General features: G+C 57.6%; 3 protein-coding genes across 5 annotated transcripts; all 3 read left to right on the top strand.

Moving 5' to 3' along the window:
• Positions 1-427: 427 nt before the first annotated feature.
• Positions 428-12,099, top strand: NLGN2 (neuroligin 2). Of its 3 annotated transcripts, XM_025361672.1 has the most exons (7): positions 428-954; positions 4,404-4,454; positions 6,597-6,746; positions 6,916-7,101; positions 7,209-7,401; positions 7,773-8,369; positions 9,202-12,099. In XM_025361672.1, the coding sequence occupies exons 1-7, from the start codon at positions 495-497 to the stop codon at positions 10,073-10,075; spliced, it is 2,511 nt and encodes an 836-aa protein (XP_025217457.1). In that variant the 5' UTR covers positions 428-494; the 3' UTR covers positions 10,076-12,099. The 3 variants fall into 3 exon arrangements, with proteins under 3 accessions (XP_025217457.1, XP_025217458.1, XP_025217459.1); XM_025361673.1 differs by lacking the exon at positions 4,404-4,454 and having other exon boundaries at positions 6,916-7,110; positions 7,191-7,401; positions 9,202-10,075; XM_025361674.1 differs by lacking the exon at positions 4,404-4,454 and having other exon boundaries at positions 9,202-10,075.
• A 522-nt stretch (positions 12,100-12,621) lies between these two features.
• On the top strand, positions 12,622-13,892 carry SPEM1 (spermatid maturation 1). Its single transcript, XM_025361682.1, has 3 exons — positions 12,622-12,784; positions 12,882-12,942; positions 13,136-13,892. The coding sequence occupies exons 1-3, from the start codon at positions 12,641-12,643 to the stop codon at positions 13,858-13,860; spliced, it is 930 nt and encodes a 309-aa protein (XP_025217467.1). The 5' UTR covers positions 12,622-12,640; the 3' UTR covers positions 13,861-13,892.
• A 4,264-nt stretch (positions 13,893-18,156) lies between these two features.
• Positions 18,157-20,108, top strand: SPEM2 (SPEM family member 2). Its single transcript, XM_025361679.1, has 3 exons — positions 18,157-18,362; positions 18,529-18,586; positions 18,724-20,108. The coding sequence occupies exons 1-3, from the start codon at positions 18,225-18,227 to the stop codon at positions 20,040-20,042; spliced, it is 1,515 nt and encodes a 504-aa protein (XP_025217464.1). The 5' UTR covers positions 18,157-18,224; the 3' UTR covers positions 20,043-20,108.
• The last annotated feature ends 1,542 nt before the right edge of the window (positions 20,109-21,650 follow it).

Below are 21,650 nucleotides of genomic sequence, written 5' to 3' on the forward strand. Positions count from 1 at the left end.
CAGGGGAGAAGGGCTGCTGGGTGGGAGTGGGGAGGTGTCAGGGGGCCTGTGGGTGGGAGAAGGGGGCAACTTGGTCTGAATTCCAGGTCACTAACCACTTCTCTCTTCTGTTTCCCCGTTCCTTTCTGTCTGCCCCATCCAATTTCCCTTCCCCTCGGCCACCTGTATTTTTCTGTCTGTCCGTCTGTGTCTGTCTGTCTGTGTCTGTCTGTCTCCTGCCGCCCTGCCCTTCTCCCTCCACCTCCCGCAGGTCGGGCCTGCCTTCACCTTCTCCCACCTCCTTCCCCTTCCCCACCCCGTGCCCCCTCCATGGAGAGGAACAGACCCCTTCTCTGTCCAGTCTAACCCAGGTCCCTCCCCACCCCCCTCCTCCCTCCTTTCCCCCACCCCCTCCTCCCTCCTGGGGCGAGGGGGGCCTCCCTCCCTCTCCCCCCCCTTCTCTCTCTCTCCGAGGGGGGGGGTCCCGGGGAGGGAGGGGGGGTCCCCCGATCAGCATGTGGCTCCTGGCGCTGTGTCTGGTGGGGCTGGCGGGGGCTCAACGGGGGGGAGGGGGTCCCGGCGGCGGCGGCGCCCCGGGCGGCCCCGGCCTGGGCCTCGGCAGCCTTGGGGAGGAGCGCTTCCCGGTGGTGAACACGGCCTACGGGCGAGTGCGCGGTGTGCGGCGCGAGCTCAACAACGAGATCCTGGGCCCCGTCGTGCAGTTCTTGGGCGTGCCCTACGCCACGCCGCCCCTGGGCGCCCGCCGCTTCCAGCCGCCTGAGGCGCCTGCCTCGTGGCCCGGCGTGCGCAACGCCACCACCCTGCCGCCCGCCTGCCCGCAGAACCTGCACGGGGCGCTGCCCGCCATCATGCTGCCTGTGTGGTTCACCGACAACTTGGAGGCGGCCGCCACCTACGTGCAGAACCAGAGCGAGGACTGCCTGTACCTCAACCTCTACGTGCCCACCGAGGACGGTAAGGGCGCGGGCACAAAGCCGGGCACCCCGTGGACACAGCCCACAAACGCACAGGCAGACCCTCAGGCACTGGCACCGCTCTCGGGCTCAGAGCTGGGCCTTTGTAGGGGCAGTGAGAGACGGAGTGTCCCGGCAGCCTCTACGTGCCCCCTGAAGATTGTAAGGGTGCCTCCAGGCAGTCCCAGGCACACACCCTGCAGACAGCTGCCCCATAAGACCCACAGGGGGTCACGGTAGGGATAGCAGGCACTGATCTAGGCTCACCCACTCTCTCCCCAAAGAGGCACAGTCTGCCAGCTAATCTCAACCTGGACACGGAGGGGGAATCAGGTGATCCACCCTCTGCTCAGACACCCACTCCAACCTTGCCCCACCTCCCGCTGCCAGACCTGAGCTTGTTCCTGGTGGAATACCCAGTTAGCTACATCTGCACTTCAGGACGACGCAGGCTCTGCCTCTCCCCCTGGCCAGTGAGGGCTGCCTTCCACCTATCACATCATGTCCAGAGCCCCTTGCCTGAGCTGAGCGCCTTGGCAGTGGTACCGATGTCCTTCTCTTCTCCCTTGAGCCCTGTACTCCCCTGAAGGATCAGGGAAGCTCCTTGTCGAGGGCCCCTGCGCTCACAGCACAGCCCACCCATCTTCCCTGGGGCTCTCGAACTTCTGTTCTTAATGAACTCTTGTTCACTACAGGACTGCTCATAGCCCCTGGCACACTCCCTCTGTGCAGCTCTCCACCCTCCATGCTCAGCACTCCAAGACTAATCAGAACACCTTCCGGAGTCTGAACAGGGTGCAATAGGTGGATTCCAGCCATCACAGCAGACCAGCTTCACAAACACCGCCCCGCCCCCCTGCCCCATGGCTCTTCTGACGCCCATCTCACCACTCCAAAACATGGCAGCATCTGCATAGAGACCATCCGCTGCCACCACGCTTCCCACAGGCCATGTTTCCAGCAACCTTACACATAGGCCTGGTACCCAGGAGCCCCTAATGTACCCTGTACACACCCAGCACCTCCACGGCACGTGCTCAAGTCCCGAAATAGACTGCAGATCCCAGCTACTCCACACTTAAATCATCACCCAACCAACTTATACACTGACCTTGTGCTCCAGCAGCCCACAGTCACAATTCCCAATACTTTCATATCACACACACCCCCAGCACATCTCTGAAACTGCGTACCGTGTCACCCACACACACCCGTGCTCCTCAGCATCCCTGGATACAGATCATGTGCCTTAAGAACATCCACATGTACACCTTATACCCCAGTAACCCTGCACGCCTGGGCTGTGTGTTCAGCAGGCCCCTCACACCATAGTCCCCAACACCCCCAACACTCCTCAATCATTGTTTACCCCACTCCTACCTAGGGATCATCCGCACCCGACCTCAGGTGGTGAAAACATGTCCGGCAACCCTGCATCCTGCTCACTGAACAAGTACTCCAACACCATGCCCCCTGCACCCACAATCCGCTCCTGCCAAGCACAGAACATCTCATGCACCTCCACCCACCCATGTCTGTCCCAATACCTCCCAAATGGACCATTCACCCTGTATCCCCCATCCTAGCCATACCAATCTCCGTATAAACCACTGCTCCCAACAACCCATACGCACAATGCACAGAGCGTCATCTACTGTAATCCTATTCGAATTTGAAGCACCCTAGTTCCCCATAAGCCATTTATCCCAGTACATGCCCCACCTGCCCCCCAGTACAACACCCTCCACAGGAGAGCCGTGCACGCCACACTCCCCTGCCATCCCAGCGCCTGCCCCATTGTGAGTCCTTCACCTCAGCACCTCCACGCGGGCTGCCCATCCCAGCACTCCCCACTCTCACACAGGCTCTGCACACCCCAGAGCCCCCTCATGGGTGCTGTCTCATCACCCCCCATGTGAAACATCCACCCTGAACTTGCCACCAATGGACTGTCCACCCCAACACCTCTACACAGTTGTCCGCCCCTGCCTCCACACCACCCTTACCCACACCTTCTGTATTTTTAGCCACTGCTTATTGCAGACCTGCTTGGGGCCTGACACATTCAGGTGATCTCACTGAATCTTCACACCAGCTCTGGGAGGAAGAGGTTGACTCAGGCACGCTCACACACGCGCTTCATAGACTCATGTGCACACATGCCCTGCTGACTTGGTCCCCACCCCATCCTCTCACAAAGAAGAGGTCCTGTTCCCAGCGGGTCCCCATGGGGCGATCACTGCCACTTAGGAGACGCCTTCCAGAGCTTGCCTTGGCCTTGACCCATCCTTGGCTTTGACCCATGTACCAGTCCCTGTGTCACTGAGGAAAAACCAATCAGCCTTGGGGAACCCCCAGGCCTCTGGGCTCCAGCTCGCCCCTGACCAATCCCGTAATCTGGAGGAAGCCCTGACACTGGGTGAACCTGGTGCTCCCGGTACCTGCTGGCACCTGTGTGCCAGGCTGGCTCAGGGCACTGTGTTTCTAGTTCCCTGTTTGTGGACTGAACCACCCACTCGGCCGTTGGGGAAGGGGGTGCTTTTTGGCAGTGGAGCAGGGGCAGGGGAGGCGGTGGCTGGTGGCCCTGGTGGGAAAGTCACCATTTTGCGGGGAGGAGAGGAAGCCTGGGTGAGGGACGAGGTTGTGGGGAGTGCGGAGGGTTGAGCTGGAGCGGAGGGCAAGACCTGATGACCCCCTTCCCTGCTTTGCCCATACTGGGGACTGGGGTGAGAAGCCAGGCCTGTGAGTACGGATAGATGAGAAGTACTGGCGGTGAGGCTGGGTAGCGGGCAGGCAGCCCCAGCTGACCTTCCCATAGCCCCACAGTGGGGAGCGGAAGGCTTCTGGGGCTGAGCTGTGGGGCAGGCTGCCCCCCAACCCTGTCCTGCCCGCTGCCCTGCAGAGTGGTCCAGAGGGAAGCAGAGTCTTTTCTGCTGCAGTCTCTCCTCCCTACAGCCTTGTGGGGGCAGGCAGGTGCTTCGCTGGCCCTGAAGGGGGCCTTCTGAGAGGTGGCCTGGGTGGCAAGCTGGCCTTGGTCTCCCAGGGGCTCTGGGTGGGCTTCCTCTCCCCTCCCACCCCACCTCTAACACTGTTTCATTTCCAGCCATTAGCAAACACATCGACAAGCCAAAACCTTTCCAGCCAAGTGGATATGTCTTAAGACAGGCCTCAGCCCACTCAGGCACCCCACCCCCCCAAAACCAGCCTTTTCTTTGGGGCATGACTTTTTCCGGGGAGGGGAACAAAATTGGGTTGTAGAAACGTTTTTCTCTTTTCTTGGTTTCTTTTTCTTGCAAACAAATTTTGCTTTTTTTGGCTTATTTTTTCTGCCTCCCCCACCCTCCCCTTTTCTGCTTTCTCTCCTCCCCTCCCCATCCACCACCTCCCCCCGACCCCCATCTTTCCCCACAAAATTGTCCTTTTTTCTCTGTTTTGTGTTCCCGGTCTTAGGTCCGCTCACAAAAAAACGTGACGAGGCGACGCTCAATCCGCCAGACACAGGTAGATTTAAAAATCCCGCTGCTGCATGTGGTTGCTTATAAGAGGAAGTTCATGGCCCTGCCCCTCACTAAATGTCCCCACAGCCCTCAAGGCCCCTCAGTCGTTCTCCCAACTAAAATGAAAAAGAAAAGAAAAGAAAAATTTTTAATAATTGGAAAAAAGAATTATGAAAACTTCAAACGAAATTTGAACAATGTTGGACCCACTAGAAAACCTGCCAGAAAAGCTAAACATGGTGAAAATAAGCTGAAAAACAAAAAGAAATTGGAATGTCAGAAAAAGAAATTCAAAAGATTTGGATAAAATGTTTAGAATTTGAAAGAAATCTGGACAGTTTTGAAACTTGTGAAATGTAACATTTGAAAAAAACAATTTGAAATTGGAGCAAAACAACAGTTCAAAAAAAATTTAAAAGTTGGCAAATTGATGACACCATTGAAACATCAGAAGCCTGTTGCAATTTCCAAAAGCCTGTCAGACACAGAAAACGCAAACATTTGAAGTGAATGAAAGAATTTGACAATTTTTGAAAGCAGGGCCCAATATCTTGAAGTTTCACCACAAAATTTTGAAAAAAAAAATGCAAAGAATTTTTTTCTTTTTTTCTTTTTTTCCAAAACGGATCTTTTTGTTTTTTCTTTTCTTGTTGAATCTGCCCCGAGAGCTTCTTGCTTTTTGGTTGTTTTTTTTTTTTCTTTCTTTCTTTCTTCTTTCTTGATCCTGTTTTTGTTGTTGGTTTTGAATTCTTGTTGCCCCAGCCCCTCTTCCTGCTCCTTCCCTTTCTGACCCCTCCTCCCCCCACACTGGGAGAGGGGTGGGGTGAGGATGGGAGAACTGAGGACAATTAGGACAGGACCTTGGAAGGAAGGAGATTCCAGCCTGAAACTGCTGGGAGGTCACTTGAGGTTCAGGAGCAAAGGAGAGGACAGGATTTGGGGAGAACACAGCGAGGGTGCTGCCCACCTGGGAGCTCTGGTGGAAGCAGTCAGGAGCATGGGGGCTGCAGAGGGGGTCTTAGGGATGGGAGGCAGGAAGCTGTCTGTGAGGTCAAGGAGAATGTCTTAGTGACCTGCAGGTTGACCTTCTGGCAGGAGGGATGTTTCTAGCAGGATGAGGGAAGTGGGCAGAGGCGCTGGGACCAGCTGTGGAGGCCCAGGCCTGGCTTTGGTTTGCTGAGTGTCCAGGCTAGCAGGGAGGGCTGGTGTCAAGAACGAGGAGGACCTGTGGGCCGGGGTGACCCCAGCCCTAGCACTATGGCTGAATCATGGGGAGCTGCAGGGGCAGGGGAGGGTACTGTAGCCTCGGGGACCCTGGCAAGCACTCTCAGACTCCCACCTCCTCTGGAATTAGTCACCCTTCAGTCCAATCTGGAGCGACCCAAGGACCTGATCACATGTGGCAGTGATCAGGGGATCCTCTGGGGGTATGGCGGGAAGGAGTCCAGTGCAGAACCCAGGGCTCAGGCCAGTTTGGGGGTATCCAAGACTCAGCTGCACCCTGGCTTCATTAAGCAGGCTCTTCCTCCTCCTGCCACAGTAATTAGGCTGGGGGTTGCCATGGTGACTGGGGAGGTGACCTAGAAAGGAATTAGGGCGGGGAGGAGACCAAGCCCCAGGGACCCTAGGCCCGGCACCCCTCACCCACAGACCAGGGACCCTAGGCCTGACACCCCTCACTCACCGACCAGGGTACCATGTGGAGTGGAGGCCCAAGGCCTGAGTCAGAGGAGATGCCAGGACCCTCCCAGCAGCTCCAGCTCCAGTTCTAGCCTCGGGAGCTTGCTTGTCCCAGGGACAGGAAGGAGATGTCCTATGTGGGGGGGTGTTGGGGGTTCCCTGGATCCAGCAGATGCCCTAAGGGGGGCCACTGCCCACCCCCAGCCTCTATGGGGTTTCTTGGAAGGTCTACATTGGAGAAGTGCCTCGGGGAAGGCTGGCAGAGGGTGGGGAGGGACCGTCTGCCAGGGCTAGCTGGGGAGGGAGGAGGGGAATCCGGTCTTGCCCCCCAGGGATGGGAGTGACATGTCCCCTGAGCTCCAGGCCAGTCCTCAGCAGGCCTGGGAGCTGGGCGGTGCTGCTTCCGGTCTGACTGTGTCCTTGTCCCTGACCCCCTGGCCCGCCTGCCCACCCCCTCCCCACGCAGATATCCGTGACCCTGGGAAGAAGCCTGTGATGCTGTTTCTCCACGGCGGCTCCTACATGGAGGGGACCGGAAACATGTTCGATGGCTCAGTCCTGGCTGCCTACGGCAACGTCATTGTAGCCACGCTCAACTACCGTCTTGGGGTGCTCGGTGAGGGTGGGCAGCCAACTCTGGGGATCGGGGGAGTCTGGGAGGTGTGCCTGGTGGGCAGGGTTCGTCCACATCCAGTAGAATGGCTTCTGGGCTGGACTGAGCTGCCCAGAAAGAGGGCAGGGGCACTGTGGCACCTCCAGGGAGCCCTCTTCTTCTCTACTCCCAGGTTTTCTCAGCACCGGGGACCAGGCTGCAAAAGGCAACTATGGGCTCCTGGACCAGATCCAGGCCCTGCGCTGGCTCAGTGAAAACATCGCCCACTTTGGGGGCGACCCCGAGCGTATCACCATCTTTGGGTCTGGGGCAGGGGCCTCCTGCGTCAACCTTCTGATCCTCTCCCACCATTCAGAAGGTACCAGCAGTGTCCCAGCCTGTCCCACCCTTCCCGACCCTGCCAGCTCCCCCTTCTCCTTCAGGCTAGTCCTCACAACCTGGCCTGAGGTCAGCCTGTCCCACCAGGGCTGTTCCAGAAGGCCATCGCCCAGAGTGGCACCGCCATTTCCAGCTGGTCTGTCAACTACCAGCCGCTCAAGTACACGCGGCTGCTGGCAGCCAAGGTGGGCTGTGACCGAGAGGACAGCGCTGAAGCTGTGGAGTGTCTGCGCCGGAAGCCCTCCCGGGAGCTGGTGGACCAGGACGTGCAGCCTGCCCGGTATGGGATGGGAGAGGGCTGGGTCCAGGCCTTCACTCTCCTTGCTGGTTCCAAGGAGGCTGAGGTGAGAAGTGCCTGTGGGCATCTCCTTTGGCAAGGAGAAATGGGCTTCAGGCGCCCAGTAGGCGGCCTCCTCTCTCAAGCCTTCCTTCAGTGGAGGTGCTCAGACAGAGCAGGTGAGCACAGGGTGCCGTGAAGTGCTTTGGGAAGACTTCGGAGAGGCCAGATCCCCCAAAGGACCCACTGGAGGATTTCAAGTAGGGAAGAAGGGTCTTGCAGGTAGAGGGAAGCATCTGTATGTGGGCTTAGCAGGCCACGGGCCAAGAGGAGGCCAGTGAGCAGGTGGTGAGACCCTGACCGCTTCTCCCCAGCTACCACATCGCTTTTGGGCCCGTGGTGGACGGCGACGTGGTCCCTGATGACCCTGAGATCCTCATGCAGCAGGGAGAATTCCTCAACTATGACATGCTCATCGGCGTCAACCAGGGAGAGGGCCTCAAGTTCGTGGAGGACTCTGCAGAGAGCGAGGACGGGGTGTCTGCCAGCGCCTTCGACTTCACTGTCTCCAACTTTGTGGACAACCTGTATGGCTACCCGGAAGGCAAGGATGTGCTTCGGGAGACCATCAAGTTTATGTACACAGACTGGGCCGACCGGGACAATGGCGAAATGCGCCGCAAAACCCTGCTGGCGCTCTTTACTGACCACCAATGGGTGGCACCAGCTGTGGCCACCGCCAAGCTGCACGCCGACTACCAGTCTCCTGTCTACTTTTACACCTTCTACCACCACTGCCAGGCGGAGGGCCGGCCTGAGTGGGCAGATGCGGCTCACGGGGATGAACTGCCCTATGTCTTTGGCGTGCCCATGGTGGGTGCCACCGACCTCTTCCCCTGCAACTTCTCCAAGAATGACGTCATGCTCAGTGCCGTGGTCATGACCTACTGGACCAACTTTGCCAAGACTGGGTGAGGGCCAGAGGGGCTGGGTGGGGCTGGGTGGGGCTTGGCGGGCCCTCCTTCCTTCACGTGGCCACCATTCCTCTGTTAAGGCACTCACTCTGGCCCGCTCTCTTGATCGAGTGAAAGCAACCCAGACACCTCTGTGCTAGGCACTGAGTTGAGTGTTGGAGACTCAGCAGTATCAGACAGAGAGGCCCCTGTTCTTTCTGGGGAGTAGGGGGCCCATTCGGTGGTTTTGGCTTGGCGTCCATGTCTCCCTCCTTGCCTGATCCCCCCTGCCCAACCTCCCTAGAGCTCTGCACCTCTGGCTGACTGCTCAGGTGTGTGTGTCTGAGTGTGTGCAAGAGTTTGTGTCTGTCTCTTCACTTCTGTCTCTGTCTCTCTTTGGAAATCCACTGACAGCTCTTCTCCCCTTCCCTCTGCTGCTCTCTTACGTCTGTTTACTTTTCGCTGTCTCCGGCTGCCGGCTGATTTCAGCCTCGCTGTGTCTCTGTCTCTGGCTGTCCCTCCCATGTCTTTGACCCTGTCTCTGTTTCATTCAGGCTCAGCTTCTGCTTCTCCGGGACTATCTCTGTGTCTGTCCCTGCCCCTCTGCCCGCATTTCTGGCTATCTCTGGCTGGCTGTCTCCATCCCTATTTGTCTCTCTGGCGTTGTCTCCTGCAGTTTCTCTGTCTCTTCATCTCCATCTATGTCTCTCTGCCTCTGTGACTTTTTCTCTGGCTTTCTTGCTGTCCCCCTGTCTCTCTGCATCTCTGTCTGGCTCCCTTCCCACTGCCACCCACCCTCCTTCAGAGCCTTGCCCTCACTCCTCCTTTCCCTGCCCTCCTGTGCCCACAGGGACCCCAACCAGCCAGTGCCGCAGGATACCAAGTTCATTCACACTAAGCCCAATCGCTTCGAGGAGGTGGTATGGAGCAAATTCAACAGCAAGGAGAAGCAGTATCTGCACATAGGCCTGAAGCCACGTGTACGTGACAACTACCGCGCCAACAAGGTGGCCTTCTGGTTGGAGCTCGTGCCCCACCTGCACAACCTGCACACGGAGCTCTTCACCACCACCACGCGCCTGCCTCCCTACGCCACGCGCTGGCCGCCTCGTCCCCCTGCTGGCGCCCCGGGCACACGTCGGCCCCCGCCGCCCGCCACCCTGCCTCCCGAGCCTGAGCCCGAGCCCGGCCCGAGGGCCTACGACCGCTTCCCCGGGGACTCGCGGGACTACTCCACGGAGTTGAGCGTCACCGTGGCCGTGGGTGCCTCCCTCCTCTTCCTCAACATCCTGGCCTTTGCTGCCCTCTACTACAAGCGGGACCGGCGGCAGGAGCTGCGGTGCAGGCGGCTTAGCCCACCTGGCGGCTCAGGCTCTGGCGTGCCCGGTGGGGGCCCCTTGCTCCCCACTGCGGGCCGTGAGCTGCCACCAGAGGAGGAGCTGGTGTCACTGCAGCTGAAGCGGGGTGGTGGCGTCGGGGCGGACCCTGCAGAGGCTCTGCGCCCTGCCTGCCCGCCCGACTACACCCTGGCCCTGCGCCGGGCACCGGACGATGTGCCTCTATTGGCCCCCGGGGCCCTGACCCTGCTGCCCAGTGGCCTGGGGCCACCGCCACCCCCACCGCCCCCATCCCTTCATCCCTTCGGGCCCTTCCCCCCGCCCCCTCCCACTGCTACCAGCCACAACAACACGCTACCCCACCCCCACTCCACCACTCGGGTATAGGGGGCGGCGTGGGGAGGCCCTCCTCCCCGGCCCTCCCTGGCCCGGCCACTCCGAAGGCAGGGAGGAGAACTTGGCAACTGGCTTTTCTCCTGTGGAGTCGTCACGCCATCCAGCAGCACTGAGGTGGACATGGGATCCCTCCCTGGGGTGCGTGTCTCTCCCACGCAGAGAAGCCCCATCTCTTCTCTGGACCTGGGCCTTTGAACAACTGGGGGGCGTTTTCTCCCCTCCACTGGGACACCCGTCTTCGGCGTGTGGAATGTGGTGTTTTCCCGCGTGGAGGTGTGCTTTCTCACAACGGGGTGTGTTTTCCCATGTGCAGGGTGAGGTTTTTTTTGCCGCCCTGGACACATGTTGGCCCCCTCAAAGAATTTCTGTGGGGATTTGTACCCCAGAATCCTGTTCCCTCATCCCTTCTCCCACCTCCTCCCCTCTCCCTCCCCCTGGAGACCCTGGAAGTGGTGTGTTCACAAACAGTGACCCTTGGCCACCAGACCACAGAGGACGGAGCCTGGGAAGCAGCGAGGAAATCACAGTCCCCTCGCCCCTGCCTCCCCTGCCCCCACCCCGGCGAAGCATGTTCCCCCCGCACCCGCCTTGGCACAAGTCAGATGAAGCACGTTCTGCCAGGGAGGCCCTCACCTTCCAGAGAGGACAGACACAGATTTCCTGCCGGGGGAGGGAGGAGTCCACGCATCCCGGTGCTGCCTGGAAGCTTCTTTTCCCGTGGTCCAGGACGCATTTCTCTGAGTGGAAACATGTTCTTGCATGTGGCAGCCGGCCCCTCTCTTCCCAGCACTTCCCTGCCTCCCCCAGGCCTCAGGCCCAGCACTCAGTTTCTCCTCACATGGCAGGTGAGCACAGACTTCTAGTTGGCAGGAACTGAGGAGGGTGAACAAACCTGGAGGAGGCCCAGCCCTTGCTCCCGAGTTGGGGGTGGGGGCATGGCAACGTACCCACCGCAGAGGCCATGCATGTTTGACCAAAGCCCTCACTGGGGTCCGAGGACAGCCTTTTCCTCAGGCCTCAGAGCGTTGCTCATCCGTGCCAAACTGTGTAGGTGGATTTGAGCGGAAAGACCCCCAAAATGTGCCAAGAATTTCCCAGTCCCAGGCAGGGCAGGGGAAACTAAGGGCAAGCAGGATACAGGGTGAGGGATGTGGCACATGAGGGGGCTCCCGCCTGTGCCCCTTCTCCTCACCATGTCTCCCCTGCCCTGCCTCAGTTCCCCGTTCCCCTTCACCTCCGTCACTCTCTTTGAAGCTGTCCCCACCTCAGTGCCAGACCAGCCCTCTCCTCAGCTCACCACCCTTCTCTGACCCGCGCCCCCTCCTTGGCTGAAAGAAAGGAGTCTTGAAGGGTGGAGGGGAGGCAGCGGGGAGGAAGGTCTCACCGGACAGGTTGGGGAGAATGAGGTCAGCGGTGCTGAGGAACAGATGGAGGGGGCAGTGGGGATGGGGCTTGGGCAGACACCAGCAGGAAGAATTTGAAATGTGTGAGGTGACTCCCCAGAGGGCCTCTGGGAAAAGAATGATGTCTGGAAGGGCTTAAGGGACACAGTGGACGAGGGGAGAGTCCTCATCTGCTGGCATTTTGTGGGGTGTTAGTGCCAAACTTGAATAGGGGCTGGGGTGCTGTCTTCCACTGACACCCAAATCCAGAATCCCTGGTCTTGAGTCCCCAGAACTTTGCCTCCTGACTATCCCTTCTCCTCCTACCTCCATCCATGGAAAATTAGTTCTTTTCTGATCCTTTCCCCTGCCTGGTCTAGCTCCTCTCCAAACAGCCATGCCCTCCAAATGCTAGAGACCTGGGCCCTGAACCCTGTAGACAGATGCCCCCCAAATTGGGGCATGGGAGGGGGGCTGGGGGACCCCATGATTCAGCCACGGACTCCAATACCCAGCTCCTCTCCCCAAAACAATCCCGACAATCCCTTATCCCTACCCCAACCCTTTGCGGCTCTGTACACATTTTTAAACCTGGCAAAAGATGAAGAGAATATTGTAAATATAAAAGTTTAACTGTTGGTTGTGCCTGCTCTGTTGTGGGGAGGGCAGTCTCTGAAGAAACAAGCCCTGGGGAAATGACGAGGGAGGAGGGGTCCTGACCCCCAGCCCTTCTTTTCAGTGACCAGCTCTGAGGTCTGAGAGGAAGGGGGAGTGGGTGCTGGGGTCTGGTTGCCACGGTAATATGTCTGGCAAGTGAACGTCAGGACCCATGTCTATGCCGAGACTGGAGCCTGGTGTCGTTCTGTAATGGAAGGACAGGGCTGATGGGGACAGATGTCAAACAGGCCGGAGGCCCAGTGGGCTGGTGTAGGCAGCTAACTCAGCAGAGGCATGTGAGGCGAGAGGCGTGTTCTCTGCCAAGGCCTGGGCTCAGGCAAGAGGGTCAGCCACAGGTCCAGGACTCAGGGTAGTCCCTTGGCACACTGTAGGGGAGTGGCCTGGCACCATTGTGACCCGTTCACTCCCAAGACCCTCAGGGACAGGCAGGCAGTCAGTGGACACTGTGGGCACAGTGGGCTGGGGGCGTAAGGGCCCTGGTGGTCCTAGGGACCCCATGGCCATGGCTGAGCGGCCGAGGCCCGATTGGGCCTCGTATCACAACTGCAACAGCAACAGCTGCCAGGACCTGGGCAACTCTGTCCTGTTGCTGCTGGGCCTCATCATCTGCATTAACATTAGCATCAATATAGTGACCCTGGTCAGGGTGGGGCCGGGTGGGAGGGAGCTGGTGGGATGGTGGGGGCAGGCCTGCCGGCCAGGGCCTGCCTGGGATCACTGTGTCTTCCCCCACCTAGCTCTGGAGCCGATTCCGTGGCGTCTTATACCAAGTGTTCCATGATACCATTTGTGAGAAAGGTAAGCAGGTGTGGGGACTGGGGCACAGGAGGGGCAGAAATCAGGCACTCTAGCCTCAGCCCTAAATTAGGCCCTTCCCTTCTTGCTCGCCCCTCTCGGACACCATAGCTGTGCGACTGCCCTCTCTGGGCCCTGCCTCTCCATGCCTGTAGGAGCTGGCCTCCCCACTAGTCTCACCTCTCCCCATCCACAGACGCTCCTAAGTCATCCTCACTCGGAAAGCAGACCCAGCCCTCTAAAAAGCAGAGTTCCCCTGCAGTCCATCTTCGGTGCACCATGGACCCTGTGAAGATGACTGTGACCCCGCCCCCAGCTCGCCGCCATCGCCGTCGAGGCTCTCCCACACACTGTGCTCACTGCCCAGTAGCTTGGGCTCCTGACACTGATGATGAGAAGCCCTATCAGTACCCAGCCATCTGCTCCTACCACTGGGATGGCCCTGAGGACTGGGAAGGCTTCCAACGCACTCAGGGGACCTGGGTTCCCTGGACTCAGGACCCCCAGGAGCCCCCTCCCCAGACCATCCGCTTCCAGCCTACCATAGAGGAAAGGCCCCTCAAAACAGACATGCGGTCCGAGCTGGGCCTAAGGGCCTATGTGTATTCTGTGAACCCCCCACCTCCCAGCCCTGAGGCTCCTAGCCACAAGAACAGTGGGGAGGGGGCGGTGCCAGAGGCAGAGGCGGCTCAGTACCAGCCTGTCCCAGCTCCCATCCTGGGCCCAGCAGTCGTCCCTGAATTTTCCCGGTGCCGCTCCTCAGGCCGAATAGTGTATGATGCCCGGGACGTGAGGCGGCGGCTACGGGAACTGACCCGGGAGGTGGAGGCCCTGTCCCGCTGCTACCCTCTGGCCTCCGGATCCAGCACTGCCGAGGGGACAAGCAAGAATTGGGTGTACCGTTCCCTGACTGGGAGGTGACTGGAAAAAAATAAAAAGGAGAGAGGAGGTGATCTGTGGTGGTGTTGGGGTGCCAGGGCCCACACAACACCTAGAAGCTGTGGCTGTGAAGAGAATGCTGTCCCTGGCCACAGGGCCCTGAGCCCTGAGGACCCTCATCAACCTTTTGCCTCAAAGGCCTATCCCTGTCCTCAGCCTTTCCCAGGCCCTCTGGGTTCCAAGGCTGTCACCTGCCTCTACCTTGTTTTCTTTCCTTTTCTTTTTTTTTTTTTTTTTTTTTTTTTGAGACAGGGTCTTGCTCTGTTGCCCAGGCTGGAGTGCAGTGGTGCAATCACAGCTCACTGCAGTCCCAACTGCCTCCCACCTCAGCCTCCTGAGTAGCTAGGACTACAGGCATGGGCCACTAGTTGTTTGTTTTTGTTGTTGTTTTTTGTTTGGTTGGTTTTTTTGTGTGTGTGTGGTTGTTTTTGTTTTTAAGACAGAGTCCTATTCTTGTCACCCAGGCTGGACTGCAATGACATAATCTTGGCTCACTGCAACCTCTGCCTCCCAGGTTCAACCAATTCTCCTGCCTTCAGCCTCCCAAGTAGCTAGGAATACAGGAGTGAACCACCACGACCGGTTAATTTTTGTATTTTTAGTGCAGATGGGGTTTCGTCATGTGCTGGCCAGGCTGGTCTTGAACTCCTGACCTCAGGTGATCTGCCTTCCTCGGCCTCCCAAAGCGCTGGGATAATAGGTGTAGGCCACCCCTCCCTGGCTGCGCCACTAGTTTTTGTAGAGATTGGGTTTCACTACTTTGCCTAGGCTGGTCTCAAACTCGTGGGCTCAATTGATCCGCCTACCTCAACCTCTGAAAGTGCTGGGATTACAGGCGTGAGCCACTGTGCCGGGCCTGTTTCCTACCCTCTTCTGAGACAGGGTCTTGATCTGTCACCCAGGCTGTGGTGCAATCATGGCTCACTGGAGACTCAACCTCCTGAGTTCAAGCAATCTTCCTGCCTCAGCTTCCTGAGTAGCTGGGACAACAGGCACCACCATGCCCCGTTAATACCTTGTTTTCTTTTTTTTTTTTTTTTTTTTTTTTTGAGACAGAGTCTCGCTCTGTCACCCAGGCTGGAGTGCAGTGGCCGGATCTCAGCTCACTGCAAGCTCCGCCTCCCGGGTTCACGCCATTCTCCTGCCTCAGCCTCCCGAGTAGCTGGGACTACAGGCGCCCGCCACCTTGCCCGGCTAGTTTTTTGTATTTTTTAGTAGAGACGGGGTTTCACCGTGTTAGCCAGGATGGTCTCGATCTCCTGACCTCGTGATCCACCCATCTCGGCCTCCCAAAGTGCTGGGATTACAGGCTTGAGCCACCGCGCCCGTTAATACCTTGTTTTCTTTAGTGCACGGAGAAGCCCCTAAATTCTACTCCAGGTCCTGTAGTGCAGTCCTGCACTACAGGAGAGATCTCCATCTCCATGGCCCTAGCTCCTTAGAAGGCTGGTGCCTGCCAGAGCTCAGGGTTAGGCTGCAGCCACAGGTGAGGCCTGGTTCCCACGTAAGCCCTATTTATTTAGGGAGGGATGGCTGAGAGGGCGTCTAGTCCCTCACAGTTCCCTATTCACCCTGAAGATCCTATACTCAAGAAGGACTGGAGCAGAGGATGAAATATTGGGAGGCCCCTTGGCTGGGCGCGGTGGCTAACGCCTGTAATCCCAGCACTTTGGGAAGCCGAGGCAGGTGGATCATGAGGTCTGGAGATCAAGACCATCCTGGCTAACATGGTGAAACCCTGTCTCTACTAAAGAATACAAAAAAAAAAAAAATTAGCCGGGCACAGTGGCAGGCACCTGTAGTCCCAGCTACTAGGGAGGCTGAGGCAAGAGAATGGCGTGAACCCGGGAGGTGGAGCTTGCAGTGAGCTGAGATGGCACCACTGCACTCCAACCTGAGTGACAGAGCAAGACTCCATCTCAAAATAATAAAAGAAGTATTGGGGACTCCCTCAAGAGGTACCTCACTGTAACATCACAGCCCTCTGTGACCTCACTCCTTTGATTAATTCACTATGTCACCAGTGAGGAGACTAAGTTCAAAGAAGCTAAGCGTCTTGCACATGGTTACACAGACACTGAGGATCAAGCTCATGGCTTCAGATGCTCCATCCCATTGCTGCAGAGCCAGCGTGACCCACCAGAATCTCCCACCTTCCCCAGTTCGCCGTGTGAACTCAGAAACTCAAACTCAGGCCCTGCCCTTCTCCTAGACAACTGGGATCACAAGCACATGCACACACACACCACTTGGGAACAAGCAACCAGGTGCATGAGCCCGGGCTGAGGGAACTGGACTTCACCTTTCACTCTAGACAGATTCCTGGAATGTGAGCAGATGGACCGTTTGCAAATGGCCCTGCTTCTCTCATTCAACTAATGTTACTGATCATTTTCAATGGATTGCATTCAGTGGATATATATTGAACATCTACTATGTGTTTGGAGGCTGGATGGGAAATGCTTACTGGCCTTTCTTTCTGCTGAGTGGTTCACTGTGTGAACAAATGGCTTGCAGTCTCCAGGGTGCCACAGACCCCAGTGATGCCCCTGTTTTAAGTCAAACACTCTTTTTGGCATATTAACAATTACATCTATTTTGTGCTTTGTTTATTGCATGTGTTTTTTGTTGTTGTTGTTGGGTTGTTTGTTTGTTTGTTTTGAGACTGTCAAGCTCTGTCACCCAGGCTGGAGTGCAATGGCACAATCTCAGCTCACTGCAACCTCCATCTCCCAGGTTCAAGTGATTCTCCTGACTCAGCCTCCCAAGTAGCTGGGATTACAGGCACCCGTCACCACGCCCAGCTAATTTTTGTATTTTTAGTAGAGGTTTCTCCATGTTGGCCAGGCTGGTCTCCAACTCCTGACCTCAGGTGATCCACCTGCCTGGGATTACAGGCGTGAGCCACGGCGGGTTTTCTCTCTCTCTCTCTCTCTCTCTTTCTTTCTTTCTTTCTTTTGGGAGACAGAGTTTCGATGTGCCACCCAGGCTGGAGTGCAATGGCGAGATCTCAGTTTGCTGCAGCCTCCACCTCCTGGGTTCAAGTGATTCTCCTGCCTCAGCCTCTCGAGTAGCTGGGACTACAGACATGCACCACCACGCCCAGCTAATTTTTGTGTTTTTTTTTTTTGTTTTTTTTTTGCTTGGTTGAGACGGAGTCTTGCTCTGTCACCCAGGCTGGAGTGCAGTGGCCAGATCTCGGCTCACTGCAAGCTCCGCCTCCCGGGTTCACGCCATTCTCCTGCCTCAGCCTCCCGAGTAGCTGGGACTACAGGCACCCGCCACCTCGCCCGGCTAGTTTTTTTGTAATTTTTAGTAGAGACGGGGTTTCACCGTGTTCGCCAGGGTGGTCTTGATCTCCTAACCTTGTGATCCGCCCGTCTCGGCCTCCCAAAGTGCTGGGATTACAGGCTTGAGCCACCGCGCCCGGCCATTTTTGTGTTTTTAATAGAGACGGGGTTTCACTATGTTGGCCAGTTTGGAACTCCTGACCTCAGGTGATCCACCCACCTCGGCCTCCCAAAGTGCTGGGATTACAGGCATGAGCCACTGTGCCCAGCCCGGGTTTTCCTAAGGTAGTAGCTTAACTATTTTTCACCATGTAAGGGTGGGTTGGTGGGAGTGCAGGTGGTTAGGATGGAGAAATCACGGCTGGGGTTGGTTCCTGGCAGAGGCAGCAACCTCAGTGAGGCAGACGTCAGTGTGACGAAGGGGCTGGTGGGCTCACGGACCACCAACACCTAGGGCTGGAGTCTCTGGCCAGGAAGAGTGGGGCAGAGATGGGAGCTAGAGGAATTTTGACAGGGAAATGGACAGAGTAGGGAGGGACTAGTACAGCAGGGTGATGCCTGAGGGGACTCTTAGTGTCACCCGCCCATCTAGTCACCCTAGCTGCTGGCCCCAAAGTAATCATGGGGGAAGGCACACCAACAGGCTATGTAAGTTGCCATAATATCTCAAAAGAACAATGAAACAGGACATATCTTATGCATGCTTCAACCCCTGTGATGACTGTCATTCTCTAACTACCTTGTCTTCAGCTCAGGAACCAGGTGTGGGGTTAAGCAAGCCTCATGGAGACAGAGGAACAGACTAAGATCTGGGATATCTGGGGACTGGGCTCTACCAAGTAGGAGCCACGGCTGGAGATGGTGGTAGAAGGGACCAGCAGAATGGATAAAAGCTGCCACCTCTACATTGTGACTCTCGCTAGCTTGCCTCATTGTGACCTGGCTCCCTTACCAGCTTGTAGTGATCTCCGGGGATTGGCACGAGTGCAGTGTGGGTTGGGGCCAGGGGTGGGGGTGGAGGGGGGTGGCCCAGGTGGCCCTAGGACCCCCCCCTCCATGGAAAACCAGCTATGGCATAACACCCTGGGATGTTGCAATCAATACCAAGAAAGCCCCCACGATGCCGAGGACATCTTATTCCTGCTGCTGGGCCTCATCGTTCTTGTCAACATTGGCATCAACGTGACAACTATGGTCAGTGATGATTGTGGACCATCTCTGGGGGTGAAGAGGGCTGAGGGTGGGAGCCAGCTGCAGCCTACATCTCCACCTGCAGGTGCGGTCTAGACTGGGGCAGGGGCAGGGGTGGTGGTGCTGGGTGTGGAGGGCCTGGCCTTCACTCTCTGCCACTCTGCCCCAGATGTGGCATGGACTCCAGAACGCCTTAGACAAGATGATTGATTGGACTACTCGGAAAAGTAAGTGTGGCTGCTGGAGAGGTAGGGGACCCCCATCCCCGCCCCTGACAATGGCCCTAGAAACCCAGGCCCCAGTGTTCCCAACATTGAGCTCTTCTGACAATTGCCCTGACTTCATAGATTCTTGCCTTCCCCAGATGAAATTCAGGCCAGCGAAAGTCCCCCCAGTGGTCCCCCAGACAAGGCTCAGGACGTCCACATCCACTGCATCCTGGACCCTGTGCAGGTGAAGATGGCCCGACCCACACGGTACTCCTCTTTCTCCTGCCACCGTTTCTCCAGCCATCACAGCAGCAGTCTTTGCTGTCTTCATCATCGCCGCCGCCGCCGCCGCCCCCACGCCCGCCGTGGTCGCCGTCGCTGCTGCAACCACCAGCAGCAGTCGCAGAACTACAGACAAATCCCCCATAGCCGCTCAGTCTTCTATCACCCACATCGCAGCCGAAAGATGTCACCACGACGCCGAGTGCCCTTCTTTGATCAGGAGGACCTGGAGTCCTACCTGGAGGAGCAGGACAACCTGCCCTTCCCGCATCCCAAGTACCCACGTCGCGGCTGGGGTGGGTTTTATCAGAGAGCCGGTCTGCCCTCCAATGTGGGACTGTGGGGCCACCAGGGTGGTATCCTGGCCAGTCTGCCACCACCCTCTCTCTACCTGTCACCTGAGCTGCGCTGCATGCCCAAGCGTGTAGAGGCCAAGTCTGAGCTGAGGCTGCAGTCCTATGGGCCCCACGGTTCCCAGTCCCGACTGTGGGGCAATGTGGAGGCTGAGCAGTGGGTCTCGTCTCCACCACCTCCCCGCCGGCTGCCCCCTAACCCCGCTTGGGTCCCCAGGGGGCACAGCCCTTACCCCTCAGTGGGCTGGACACTGTATGACTCCTGGGATCAGCGGCGGCGTGGCATGGAGGGCTTTGAGCGCCCCCCTAACTTGGTGTCCCGGAACGCCCGGCCCGAGGCCCAGGGCTGCCGGGAGCACCACTCCCCACAGTCCCACCGGCGGAGTCTGCTTGGTCACACTCACGGCCAGTCCCACCGCAGCCCCCAGCCATCCACGGAACCCTTGGGCTACAGCTCCCGGGACCCCCATGAAGTGCAGCGCTGGGCAGCCGACTGGGCTGAGGCTCTGCCCGCCCGGCGTCCTCTGACTACCTCTGCCTCCCTCACGGTGTTGGGCGAGGCCTCCCACCAACGGACCCCAGCCCCAGGCTCAGTACGGGTTCCCCATTCCTCCAAGCCCCGGCCCAAAGTCCAGGTTGCAGATCCTGCCCCACCCCCGACCATGTTCGTCCCACTCAGCCGGAATCCAGGGGGCAATGCCAACTATCAGGTGTACGACAGCCTGGAGCTGAAGCGGCAGGTGCAGGAGAGCGGAGCCAGGTCCAGCTCGCTGCCACCGGCTTCCACCACCTCCTCAAGGCCCTCCCTGCACAGGAGCCAGACCGGGAAACTCAACTGACCAGCAGGGGGATATGGGGCGCGGGGCAGGGCATGGAGAGAGAAGAATAAAGGGAAACGGAGTCCAAGAAACACTGTGGTGGTCTGTTGCGTAGGAGTGCCACTCCTTCGGCCAGCCTGGGTCCCTGCCCTTGGCTTCCTGAAATGAGAAACCAGTGTCCCCTTCTTGGTTCGAGGCACCCCTTGGTTTAGTGGCCATGCGGCTGCCAGCAGGCCCTCCTGGTCCGCACCATGCACTACATAGATCCTGCACTGGCTGACGACAACCACCCGGGCTCTCTATTCTCCCTGTTCCCAGAAAGGATCAGGTCTGGATTCTGAAGTCAATGTCTCAAGTGGGGCTCTTTGGAATTTACTTAGCTCATAGTACAGGACCAGGCCAAGGCTCTGGATTCCAGCCAGGCCTCCCCCAGGGCTCTGAGGCAGAGGTCTTCCCAGTCTCTGGTGTAGTCAAGGGGTGAAGGGTTCAGGATTCTGAAATGAAACTGCAGGAGTGGCCGGGCACAATGGCTCACACCTGTACAGCACTTTGGAAGGCCGAGGAGGCAGATCACTTGAGGCCAGGAGTTCCGGACCAGCCTGGCCAACATGATGAAACCCCATCTTGGTTGGGTGCAGTGGTGCATGCCTATAATCCCAGCACTTTGGGAGGCTGAGACGGGCAGATTATGAGGTCACGGTGAAACCCCATCTCTACTAAAAAAATACAAAAAATTAGCCTAGTGTGGTGGCACGCACCTGTAGTCACAGCTACTCGGGAGGCTGAGGCAAGAGAATCGCTTGCCCAGGAGGCAGAGGTTGCAGTGAACTGAGATCACACCACTGCACTCCAACCTGGGTGACAGAGAGAGAATCCATTTCAAAAAAAAAGAAAGAAACCCCATCTCAGCCAGGCGCAGTGACTCACGCTTGTAATCCCAGCACTCTGGGAGGCCGAGGCGGGCAGATCACGAGGTCAGGAGATCGAGACCATCCTGGCTAACACAGTGAAACCCCGTCTCTACTAAAAAATACAAAAAAATTAGCCAGGCGTGGTGGCGGGCGCCTGTAGTCGCAGCTACTCAGGAGGCTGAGGCAGAAGAATGACATCAACCCAGGAGGTGGAGCTTGCAGTGAGCCGAGATCACGCCACTGCACTCCAGCCTGGGTGACAGAGTGAGACTCCACCTCAAAAAAAAAAAAGAAAGAAACCCCATCTCTACGAAAAATACAAAAATTAGCCGGATGTCGTGGTGCATGCCTGTAGTCCCAGCTATAGCCACTCAGGAGGCTGAGCCAGAGAATCGCTTGAACCTGGAAAGTGGAGATTGCAGTGAGCCGAAATCGCACCACTGCACTCCAGCCTGGACGACAGATCGAGACTCCATCTCAAAAAAAAAAAAAAAAAAAAAAAGGAGGGGAGGGAGGGAGGGAGGGAGGGAGGGAGTGATGGAATGAGTGAGTGAGTGAGTGAGTCACCCAGCAGTAGGGAACGATGGAGAAACAGGAGAGGGTCACTGGCCTCCACACCCTGTTTGACTGTCCATACCTGGTTACCCAAACCTGGTTACCAGAGAGTTCCACCCTGGGCCCTCCTCTTCCCCGACCTTCCTCATTGTGATCCTGACCA

This window comes from Theropithecus gelada, chromosome 16, assembly GCF_003255815.1.
Source record: "Theropithecus gelada isolate Dixy chromosome 16, Tgel_1.0, whole genome shotgun sequence".
Taxonomy (NCBI): Eukaryota; Metazoa; Chordata; class Mammalia; order Primates; family Cercopithecidae; genus Theropithecus; species Theropithecus gelada.

Coding starts and splice junctions, on each gene's coding strand:
- NLGN2 (XM_025361672.1), top strand. CDS start 495: ATGTGGCTCCTGGCGCTGTGTCTGGTGGGGCTGGCGGGGGCTCAACGG. Junction 6,747..6,915: donor CTACCGTCTTGGGGTGCTCG/GTGAGGGTGGGC, acceptor CTCTACTCCCAG/GTTTTCTCAGCACCGGGGAC. Junction 8,370..9,201: donor ACCAACTTTGCCAAGACTGG/GTGAGGGCCAGA, acceptor CTGTGCCCACAG/GGACCCCAACCAGCCAGTGC.
- SPEM1 (XM_025361682.1), top strand. CDS start 12,641: ATGGCCATGGCTGAGCGGCCGAGGCCCGATTGGGCCTCGTATCACAAC. Junction 12,785..12,881: donor GCATCAATATAGTGACCCTG/GTCAGGGTGGGG, acceptor TCCCCCACCTAG/CTCTGGAGCCGATTCCGTGG. Junction 12,943..13,135: donor TGATACCATTTGTGAGAAAG/GTAAGCAGGTGT, acceptor CCCCATCCACAG/ACGCTCCTAAGTCATCCTCA.
- SPEM2 (XM_025361679.1), top strand. CDS start 18,225: ATGGAAAACCAGCTATGGCATAACACCCTGGGATGTTGCAATCAATAC. Junction 18,363..18,528: donor GCATCAACGTGACAACTATG/GTCAGTGATGAT, acceptor ACTCTGCCCCAG/ATGTGGCATGGACTCCAGAA. Junction 18,587..18,723: donor TGATTGGACTACTCGGAAAA/GTAAGTGTGGCT, acceptor TGCCTTCCCCAG/ATGAAATTCAGGCCAGCGAA.